At 34.0% G+C, this 11888-nt stretch overlaps 1 protein-coding gene across 1 annotated transcript; it reads left to right on the forward strand.

Annotated features, from left to right (window-relative positions):
* Window positions 1-8867: 8867 nt before the first annotated feature.
* On the forward strand, window positions 8868-11562 carry LOC132191959 (growth-regulating factor 3). Its single transcript, XM_059607108.1, has 4 exons — window positions 8868-9442; window positions 9568-9756; window positions 10061-10391; window positions 11043-11562. The coding sequence occupies exons 1-4, from the start codon at window positions 9232-9234 to the stop codon at window positions 11491-11493; spliced, it is 1182 nt and encodes a 393-aa protein (XP_059463091.1). The 5' UTR covers window positions 8868-9231; the 3' UTR covers window positions 11494-11562.
* Window positions 11563-11888: the final 326 nt, after the last annotated feature.

Raw genomic sequence — 11888 nt, forward strand, 5'->3', positions numbered from 1 at the left:
AAGTCTAAAAAAATTGATACGTGGAGAGAAACATTACTCGTACTAGAAATGTTACAAATAACAAACCATTGCTTAGCGACGTAGTACTATAGGCTCCTTGATCTATATTTGTGAGGTCTCTTTTGAATAACAATCAATAGAACTTTGTATTCAGAGAAATGTTAGGAGTTAATATTTTTTTCATATTTTTGGCTCATCTCATCTTTTAAATCAACTATTGAATTTGTTGACTTATGTAGACCCCGTAAATCTAATGGTTAATCTATTAAATTTATAAGAATAGGAGCGGGCAAATTAATTGCCTACCGATTACCGACCACCTACCAACTAAGATCGAACATAAATTAATTGTCAACCGACCTATGTGAGTCGAAAATCGGTATGAATTTTTTATACCGGCGTTGGTTTGGTTTGTTTAATCAGTATAAAATTTTTGTTGTCGGTTAATCGAATCGAACCGAACCACCAAATTTGACACAGATTGAGGCTTTGACGGATAGACTTTGTGGAGTGATGTTTTGTTGAAAGTATTTGATAGTTTTTTGCATCTTGTATCCTTATTGTTTGCATCTTATGTTTAACAAATTATTTTAGCAAAATACAAACAAACAAACAAAATAAAATAATTTGGGTCTCCAAAATAACTTTTTTCTTTTTTCTTTTTTTGCCAATTTAAAAATAACACCGGCCCAATTAAAAAAAGCTCACAATTAACCTATTAACCAAAATTTTTGAAATAATTTGTTATTGAAATGAAATTTAATTTGTTATCAAAGAATAAATTTAGTTTTGATTATTTATTTTAAGTTAAATGGACAAGATCCTGTTCCCAACCAAAAAGAGGTTTTTCTGACAGTCCATTCACACCTGGATGGACAAACTCAATTAAGTTGCGAGTTGAATTTTGGTGAAGAATCCTCTTTCCTAGATCACCTACAAAGCCTGCTTTCTAGGTGAACTCTAGTGCTATTATTACTATTATTATTATTATTATTATTATTATTTGTAATAACTACATTTCATATATATTATGTGGGATTTTTTTTATTTTTTATTATTATTTTTTTTTTTCAATCAATACCTCGCGGTTATTGAGACGGGAATAGAGATAGTTAAATTGATTCAGGAATTAAACGAAGTAAATGTGGTTACATAACAATAAGATACATTTGGAATTAGTCATTATTTTTCCTGAGCATTTGAGATTTAGTCACTGATTTTTTTTTTTTTCTATTCGACGGATACTTCATGGACATACTTTTCAATCGATTTAGTCATGGTATTAGAGTCATAAGTCATACATTTGAATCCTTACTTTACAATTCACTTCATTTTTAGTGAAATATTTTACATATTGAGCTTTACTTGTTGATGAAACTGTTAAAATATTAAATAATTACATTAATTCATTTCTATAAATTTAAACTTTTAAAATAAATAATAATTTAACGTAAATAAATAAGTTATTATGAAAACCAACCCCTCCATTTCAAATGAAATAGAGGAGATCCATTTAGTTGTTTTAAGATGACATTTTTGTTAAAAAAATAAAATAACAAGACTACCCCCTAAAAACAACCAATTGGCTTCTCTCCATTTCAAACAGAAGAGTCTTTGGTATCTTGTAGTTTATTTAAATCTTAAAGACACTCCTATACACATTAAATTGAAGCTGCGAAATTAATCTCATTATCTTATTATTTCAATAAAACATAAACAAACGGTCAAACTAGATTAAAATCAGATCAATTACTATAAATATTAATTATTATTTATTAATGTCAGGAGGCATAAAGCTCTAATAAATCATAATCAAGGCTAATGAGGTTATAACGTTATAAAGACAAAACATAAAATTCTTACAATCATATCATATCTATAACTTCAACAACCGCTAATCCATGTCCAAACTTCAATTATAAAACATATATGCTCCATGTAGACTCGGTCTAATACATAAGTAGCACATATTCTCAACTTTTATTTTCCCAACTATGGAAGCAAAACCCTCACACCAAAACTAATATTTGTCGACCTAAAAGTTAGGACAAAAACCTTAATCTCAAAGATCACTCATGAAGGCAGATATAAGGAGAAATCAAATCATTGTTCAAAAAACAATAAAAACACAATAAAAAATCAGCAAACAGCTAAAATAGTCGGGGTGAGGGAGGCGAAATGCACTAGCCAGCGTGTAGTGGACGAGATGGAGCCATTTTATGCCAATGAACAGTTGAGGAGCCGTGAAGCACGGTGGACTGGCGCCTGGACAAGCGCCAGGGACGCTTGCCTAGCGCCAAGCATTCCTTTTTCTAAAAGAGGGCGCTTTGCTTCAAACGCTCTCTTTTTGAGGCGTTTTCACTAAAAAAAAGTGCTTCAAAATTATATTTCAGTCGCTATGTTACCTGGCATGTCCCAAGTGCCCCTAATCAAACGTTGTGAAATCAATTTGAACGCTTTTTTAGCCCAAAATGCCCCAATAACCATGTTACTAAATCTTTTTTATTTATTTTTTTTAGCGTAGATCTAAAGCCTAACTGATTCAAGGGAAACGAAGAGCGGTACAGTACGGTGGAGGGTGGACGGAGGCAATGCAACATAAGTAAATGGATAGGCGAAGCAATTGGACTAATCAAAAAAACTAAAAAAAAAAAAAAAAAAACTGAAAAAAGAAGGAAAAAATTAAATAAAAAAGGGATGGAGAGAAAATAACTAATTAAGAAGGGGGGATTCTTCCCACAGGAGCCGGCCCTAGGTTTTCTCCTAGGGCCGGCTCCGAGAGAGAAAACCTAGAGATGAGTAAACGAGCATTGAATTGAAAGAAAAACTTAAGTACTGACATATTAACACAATTAATATGTACTGACAAGTGCAAACGCGTACTATATATTAACACAATTGAAAGAAAAACAAGTACAAACGCTTATTATATATTAACACAATTGAAACAATATAAATGATCATATCAACCGGCCAATTAAAAGCACTTCATTTCGTTTCTTCCATTTATTAACTAACTTTCTGCCCAGAGAGAAAATGATGCTTGAATAACTTATTGATTGATTTTAGAAACCTACTTGTATCACCAATTATGACATTTAAATATTCATCAAGAAAGTTCAGGTTATTCCGCTGCAATTCAAATGGTCTTAACAGTGGCAATCATTCCTTCCTATCATATATATATATTTCTGTTCTGTTTGTTAATGTGTTTGTAGGGTTGTTTTTTTGTTTTAGAAAAATGTTACGATGTTTATATATATATATATATATATATATAGAGAGAGAGAGAGAGAGAGAGAGAGAAAAGAAAATAAAAGACATAAAACAAAAAGTCTAACACAAGGGTGAGCTAATGGTTAATTTAAATGAATGTGAATGGAGATATCAAATTTGAATTTATATATTTGTTTTGATATTATGTGAAATTTTTATTTATTTTAAAATTTAAAATTAATAAAAATAAATAAATTTAATCATTTAATTAATATTATAACAATATATGATACATTCAATTAACATGCTTTGATCTACCATCTATCTAGCTTTAGAACGAATTATAATGTTTTAACATCTATTATAACTTTATATGTTAAAGGTCTTTGTTGCACCTTCTTCTTTATGCAGGATGTTGTTGGTATATGAGAGCCTTCACAGCCAACTAATTAAAGGTTATTTTGGTTAACTGAGATATAAATTTCGATGAAAATGTAGTTGTATTTGGCTAACTACTTTAGTAAAAAAAAAAAAAAAAAAAAGCTTCTACAATGCTCACCATGATAATTTTCTTTTGTTTTGTTTTGTTTTGTTTTACTCATGATAAAATGGAGTCGTGCTATGCAGCTGCCAAATTAAAGCAGCCTAACGTCGGCCAAAAATTAAAAAATAATAATAAAAAAGAATTCTGTTAATTTTTTTTTTTTTTGTTAGCTAAATTTCTATGAGTTAATATTTAGGTGCTAATACCTCAAAATTTATTTTTGGATTTAAAACTAAAACCTAGGGGTATAAGGTTAACCCTTTAGGGACGGTATCACCTAAAAGGGATTTGATCATCCTAAATTTGATGCTAATGCCTCATGCCTCAAATTTGGTGTTAATATCTCAAATTTGAATTCCTTTTATAACATATTTCTTCTTCAATTAAAAAAAAAATAAAAAAATAAAAATGGTTGACGTTTGGTTGACAAATTTGGCAGCCGAAAATCTCTACTCAGATAAAAGCTGCACATGATTTTAGAATGTAGATGCTTTGAAACATAAAAAATATTTAAATTGCATAATAAAAGTAGATAACTATTTTTTTTAATTAACTTAACAAAAGCTTCAAACTTTCACGTATTTTGAGAATACTATATAATATTCAAAAACTCTCAATTTCACAATTTCAAACTTATAATTTGATGGGATTTATCCCCTAAGTTAGGATTTGGCGTTAAATCCTAACGGATGCTATGAAAAATACTAAAATACCCTCAACTTATCTTTCTAAATTTTTTATGTTAAATTAGGAGTAAATTTGAAATTTTATAAAAGTTTCAGAAGGTATAAAGGTAATTTCACCAATTATAATGTATGCTTACGCCAAAAGCTCATGGAGTGGCCGGTATATATTAGATTGTATCAAATTAGAAATTTAAGGGATAAAATTGAGAGTTTTTAAATTTTGAGGGGTCTTTTCAAAATGCGTGGGAGTTCATGAGACTTGTGCGAAGATTTTTTTTTTTTTTTTTTTTAAAATTAATTAAATTAAAGAAAAAATTATACTAAGATGGATGTGATTGCTTTTATATGCGGTTCACCTAAAATGCATCAATTTGTCCAATAAAATGTAGGGAGCCCTTAATATTAAGGGTACGTTTAGCATGCAGAATTAATATTTTATTTTAAAAAATAATTTTTATTATGAATAGAAGAAAATGACCTAATCCTTTTAATAAGGACTGTTTTAAACATTAAAGATGGTGTAGAAGTAGTAGGAGGCAAAACGTAAGGAAAGCACCCAATAAAGGGGTGGGTTGTGAGTGGTCATGTCATTTACAGAACGGTAGTTGATCACATCAATCCATCAAATTAAAACATTGAAACAATGAAATGCAACCCCCACCTAGCAGCTGTTCCTCACTACTACCTCTCCTCTTCTGACACTGTTCAGATGTCTCTTCTTTTTCAACCAGTCTTTTTATTTGCTTGCTACCCAAATTCCTGCATTTTTTATTGATAATATTATTTGTTTCTGACTCATGGATCCTTTCAGGTTCAATATGGATTCATTTTATATATGCTATGCACCTCCCAAAACAAATTTCGAGTTATTTATTCGTGTTCGATAAGTCTCATATTAATTTTTTCACATAATTTGCTCGTAGATTCTTAACCGTTAAAAATTGCTCGTAGATAATAATTTTATTGTTTGAATTGTTAATGTGAAGAGTTCTTAAAAGATTCATGTGTCTGAACAAATTTCAAGTAGTTGTTTATCTTTTTGGACAGGTAAATATTATAAAAACTTTCTTATATTTACTTACAGAATACGGTTAGAGATTCAAATTCAATTGAATCCTAGTTGTTGAAATTGGCGTCAAACTTCCTATTTGAATATGTGATAACAATTTTGTTGTTTAAATTGTTAATGTGAAGAGCTCTTGAGAGACTTTACGTGTTTGAACAAATCTTGAGTAGTCATCTATCTTTTTAGATAGGTAAATATTATAAAAACTCTCTTATATTTACTCACGTAATACGGCCGGAGATTCAAACCCATTTGAATCCTAGTTGTTCTTGTTTGAACACGTGAAGCCTTAGTACCATTTCAAATAAGAATTGCCAGTATCACAGACGATATATAGATTGAACTCATCCACATCTCTCATAAATTATACTAGAAAAATATGATTACTTTCATTTCAAACAAAATAGAAAGAGAAATTCAATTTGGATAGTGCAGTCATAAAAGCATAATTTAATCGACTGGATAGATCTTGATAAAAAATGGTAACTGGTCAGAAGAATTAGAAATTTAGAATGCACATATTTAGAAACTTTTTTTTTTTTTTTCGGATGGGATATCCGGGAGGGTGTCCCTCTAAATTCCAGACAGCAAAATATTTCGTACTGTATCTATTTGTCCCCACACTCCAACTGCACCCCACCCTCCACAAGGGCCACAACCCCTCCCCCTTTATTCCCTTTTATCGCTCATGCGCATGTAATATCTCTTTTTTATTTTTTGTAAATGATATTAATAAAATAAAATAATATGTTAGTTAAAAAAAAGAAAAGAAAAGAAAAAAGTTTTTTAATTATGTATTTCTTTATGTGGATTTCTAGGGCCTCTCTAGCCTGTAGGCATGTGATGAGTGTTGTTGGAATTGGCACAGTCACACCTTTGATGAATCATAAAAATTCAACCCTACCCTGCCCAGCGAAGATTGGGGGGTGAAAACAAAGAGAAATGCTTCAGTACAATATAATGCACATATTTGGCCCATTTTTAGTGACGTGGTAGATGGACAATCACATGAAAGGGAGGATTGAAATTTGAAATTTGAATTTCAATCTTCTCTCTTTCACTAAATATGGGCCAAATGTGAGCATTATATTGCATTGTAGCATATCTCGAAAACAAAAGAACATACAGTTGCAATATTTCAATTTTAATAAGCAGAGAATATCTCGGTAAATATAAACAATTTGCTCGGAGAGACACGTAAATACAGAAAGAAAGGAGGGCATCTGAGTCAAAATGACTTCCTCATAATTGGATTCACAGGCCATGGGGCCCACTTTCTTCTGCCATAGTTAATACTTACCATACAACTGCGGCTTCGCTCGGCTCGGCTTACTTGGCGTGTTCTTAAGCCATACCTCCCCATCTCTACCTAATTTCTTTTTTCTTTTTCTAATTTCTCAATTCAGATATATTTTTTTTTTCGGGGACAAATCATGGTTGAAGACTGAAGTAGCTTTGGTCCTTGGAAGTGACTTGCCAAAGCCCAATTGCACAAGAGAGTTAAATAGTACATGCACGGCTAGTTTTAAAGTTGTGATGGGAGTTCAAACTTCATGTATTGTCCATGAAAAAGAAAAAGAAAAATAAATTAAATAGTTACTTCTATTTACCCACCTTTAAGTTATTGAGGGGGGTTAAATATAGTTTCTCAAAAAAAAAAAAAAAAAATAATAATAATAATAATAATACAAAACCAATCCAACTTTACTGAGTCGTAAATAGTTTATTGAGATTTTAAAAGCGATTAAAAACTCATTGGCATAAGCAAAAAACACAAATAGGTCCTTAAATGCATTTTTTGTTAGCAAACTGGACAAAAAACTTCATTAATGTATCCAATTAATCTCAACAATATTGTGACATGTGCCATTTAGAATAAAAAATAAAATAAAAACAAATTAACCCAGACCGGCCAAAGGGTCTCCATGGAGACCTTCGACCGTGGGTCACTCCTCATAGCAACTCCAACAACACTAGCTAAAATAGGTAGACAAAAAGTTCAAATTTTTATTTTAGCTATTGCTTTTTTTATATATACATACTCCAAAATATTTTTTTTTTATACTCTCTATTTTATTTAATTATTATTTTTTTTATTGTTTTGTTCCCCTCGATGTCTCTCTAGTCTTCCATCTCTCTCCCTCTCACTGAAAGGTACCAGCCCCCAATTCCACCTCCTCTTTCATCTTTACTCTTCAGCTCCTCAAACACTTTATCTCAAGCAAATCAAAGGAGAAAAGGCAAGGACTAGCTCTAGCTCTTTCTCATTCACAATGATAACAGTTTGAGAGTGGGGAGAGCTCAAACCCATCACTCAGCAGTAAAAGAAAACAAAGGATGGAGATAGAGAGAAGGGCGAGAGGGAGGGAAAAACAAAAAGAATGGCGAGAGGAAAGAGAAAAAAAGATGAGGATAAAAAAATGATTTGTGTGAAAGAGAATAAATAAATGTTACTGGCTTGAGAGATGTGTTTAAGAGGGAGAAGAAATGGTTTTGAGTGAAAATGAGGAGAATACTGAAACAATAAACAAAGAAAAAGCAATAGTTGGAAACAATATTTAATTCTAGTGTATTACAGTGAATAATATTAAATTGTTATTCACGGTAACAATTAAGGTATTATAGCTAATGTGAAATTATTATATTATAACTAAAAAAAAAGTAAAAATAACTAAATATAGTTAATATTTCTCTTTTAACTAAGCCGATGGAGTTGCTCTCATAGATACCCAACCTAAGTCTCCTCCCATGTTGACCCATGTTATGTCAAAATACTTGTTTATATATATATATATATATATATATATGTATAAAACACATTAACAAACAAAAGTATGACTCCAATTGTTAATGCTTTTTTGTCTGAAAATAACGATTTGATGTAAGGTAAAGATGAAAATCACTTTTTTTATAAATAAAAAATGTGAAGAAAAAAATAATTTTAAGTATTTTATGTTTTAAAATATTTGTTAATATTAGTATTTTAAAAAGAGAAAATAACAAGGATAAAGTTTTAGAATGGAAGCTATTATTTGTCCATCGAGTAAAAAACATTGACATGTCACATCTTCATACTATAGTGTTAAAACTTAAAAACTTTTTCTTTCAAAAAAAAAAACTTAAAAGTTTTAGTTTCCCCACAAAATGGGGTTGAAAATGAATAAAGCCTGGGCTCGGCTGCAGTGGAACTGCATTGTCGGCTCAGCTATCTTCTTTGTTTGTTTGTGTGTCATGTCTCTGCCCAGGGTTAAATGGAAAAGATTGAGATAAAAAAAGGGTATTCGGGGGTTATCTTTCCCTCTCCACTCCCCTATGCTGCTCTGTTCTTCTGTGCTATTCCCAAAGCACGGAGAGAAAGACTGCAGGTTCTTCCTCTCTCGCTCTCTCCCTAACTATCTATTTGTTCCAAATTTTTATATATTAGTATTTTGAAGTTCTCTTTCTTCTCTCAACTGTCTTGTCTGACTGTCTTTTGCTCAAGTGCCCTTGGCTTCTCCACTGGTCCTAAACAAACTTTGCAGGCTTTCTTGTCAGAACCCTCTCTCTCTCTCTCTCTCTCTCTTTCTTTGAGGTATCTGCCAAAGATATAAAAGAACCCACAGAAGACTCTCTAAAAGCTTTTACAAACTTTCTCTTAAACATTACCCAAACACGCCAAACAAAGCTACACTATAAACCAACCAAACCAAAAGCAACAACCAAAACCCCACTCTCTCTCCATGGACTTCCATCTGAAGCAATGGAGAAACCAGCATGAGTCAGAGCAACAACACTCTGCAAAGATACCAAAACTTCTCCTTGAGCCCCAACAACAGCCACAACCTCCTGCCTCTGCTGCTCTCCCTTTGTTTGTACCTGAACCCAACAGCAAAATCAGCTCCATGTCAGCATTTCCTGATTCAACATCAGCTGCCACCAGATTTCCCAGTAGTAAGATTTCTTATCCTTTTTCTTGCGTGACAGAAACTCAGAAAGCTCTTTCCTTTCTTTCTTCTATCGTTTTGATGAGTTTTGGCTCTTATCTTTTTCTGGGCCTATTTTTATTTGTCTGCTAGGGATGGGTAGCTTCTTCAGCTTGGCCCAGTGGCAGGAGCTTGAGCTTCAGGCTTTGATATTCAGGTACATGTTGGCAGGTGTTGCTGTTCCTCCTGAACTTCTTCAGCCAATCAAGAAAAGCCTTCTTCATACTCATCCATATTTCCTCCATCACCCTCTTCAACATTTCCCACATTATCAGCCAGCTTGTAAGTTCCTAATTCCCTCCCCTTTCTCTGGATATCATGGTCTCTCTGAAATGCATTTTTCTGGATTACCAAATCTTCTCCTTCACCATGTTGCTGCAAAAATTTATTTCTTTGCTCGGTGATGACTTTGCCTAAACTATTTGGGATCATTACTGTGAAAGAATAAATCTTACAACTACTTTCTGTGATTTCATTCATGATTTATTCCTGAAACTTGTATGCCTTTGATTCCATGTTTTACTAATTTGGTTTGGTGCTTTAAAGGCCACGTATATCTAATCGTAGTTTACTGCTATTGCATCAGTGTTGCAATCAGGGTACTGGGGACGTGCTGCCATGGACCCGGAGCCCGGGCGTTGCCGGAGGACCGACGGCAAGAAATGGCGGTGCTCGAGGGACGTGGTGGCCGGCCAGAAGTACTGCGAGCGCCACGTGCACCGTGGCCGAAACCGTTCAAGAAAGCCTGTGGAAATCCCCACACCCATCACCACCTCCACTACTGCAGCCGGTAGTGGTGGGACTCTCAAAGCCTCCATTCCCACTGCTGCTCCGCCCTTGGCAACCATGGCTGGTGGGACCAATTTCGCTCTTTCAGGATCATCCCCTTCCGTTGATCTCCTTCACCTTAGTCAAAGGTAAGAAGTTTCTTGTTTTCTTCTGGGTTTGATTACCATAATACTGTTCCACCAAATTTATTCGGAGCTTTACACTATAAAGAACTTAAGATGTGCTGCTATATATATGGCCGTTACAATAACTGTTATGCTTGCCCCCCAAAAAAGGGAAAGAGAAAAAATTAAACAGCATCAAATGGTTCCATTTAGTTTGGTACCTTGGTGGGACTTTTGCTTTTAAGATTTTCTTTCCATGTTATAAAATAGGATTTGGTAGGATCTTCGATGGGGGTATTCTGATGTTAAAATAATACTATTTATTACATCATTACATAAATATCTTACATTTGAGATGATGTTATAATGTTTATAGTACTCATCGAATGACTAATTTTTATTTCAACTGCATCTCAATTTTAACCGTCTACTAAATAACCTGCACTTTTAGCCATGTGATAATAACTCCATGGTAGGACCCTAATGGAGGCCTGGCTAATAGCCTAATATGTCTCAAATCTGGGAAAGAGATTCTCTGATTCTGTATAAGTCGACCCCAACCATTGCTTTTGCACCCAGTAGAGGGTGCTTTTTGCTTGTGTCAGGCTTTTTCTTTAATTTGTTCTTTGCTTGATATTTTTGCTCTCTCATGTTCTTTTGTCCCCTTGTGTGTAGTTCCTTAGGGTTCAAAACTGAGAACAATGGCCTCTTTGAAGCCCAAAATGAGGCATCAGCGGATGGTAAATCTGATGGCCATATCCTGCGGCATTTTTTTGATGATTGGCCCCGATCATCGCTTCAAGAATCCGATAACACTGGAAGAAATGCTAGCCCCATGAACTCTTCCACCTGCCTCTCCATTTCAATGCTGGAAAATTCACCGTCGGATGTGTCCTTGAAATTGTCCACCGGCAATGGAGACGAGCCAGGCTCCAGGGATAGCAATGCAGAACCAGGGCAACCACAACTGAACTGGGCTGCTGGGTGGGCAACAAATCAAGTGGCTTCAATGGGAGGTCCGCTAGCAGAGGCATTGAGATCTTCTACTTCCAATTCATCACCAACCAGCGTGCTTCATCAATTGCCCCGTGGGCATGCCACCGAGGCTAGCCTTGTCAGCACTTGAATTTAGTCGGGAATTTCGAATAATTAATAATGTGATTTTTATTTTTCAGCTATTTATGTTCCTTTCTCATTGCTGTTTTTTGGGCAGTCTTCACATCCTTCTCATAATTAACGCATGTATAAATTGCATGGACTTTGTTGTTTGAATGTTTTGACTAGAACGAAATTGGTGAATCATCGCTATAGTCAAACCCAAAATTTTAAGAGAAGGAATGAGTTTGAGTCACGGGCTTCCAATTTGGACCGATACCCAAACAGCCTCATTGCATGAGATCTCCTTAGATGCAATGCACAGGCTCTCACGTGGGGCCGGGCTGTCCGGACACTTGCCCAAACAGGTGGCGCCCGGGCAGTCGCTTATACTCATTGCATATCATCCCCATCTTTTCCAAATTT

This window comes from Corylus avellana, chromosome ca9 (genome assembly GCF_901000735.1).
Source record: "Corylus avellana chromosome ca9, CavTom2PMs-1.0".
NCBI classification, from domain to species: Eukaryota; Viridiplantae; Streptophyta; class Magnoliopsida; order Fagales; family Betulaceae; genus Corylus; species Corylus avellana.

Bases quoted from the DNA above. Each gene is read 5' to 3' on its own strand.
- LOC132191959 (XM_059607108.1), top strand. From the start codon at position 9,232: ATGGACTTCCATCTGAAGCAATGGAGAAACCAGCATGAGTCAGAGCAA. The intron at 9,443-9,567 runs GTAAGATTTCTT...TTTGTCTGCTAG, and splicing joins TGCCACCAGATTTCCCAGTA to GGATGGGTAGCTTCTTCAGC. The intron at 10,392-11,042 runs GTAAGAAGTTTC...CCTTGTGTGTAG, and splicing joins CTCCTTCACCTTAGTCAAAG to TTCCTTAGGGTTCAAAACTG.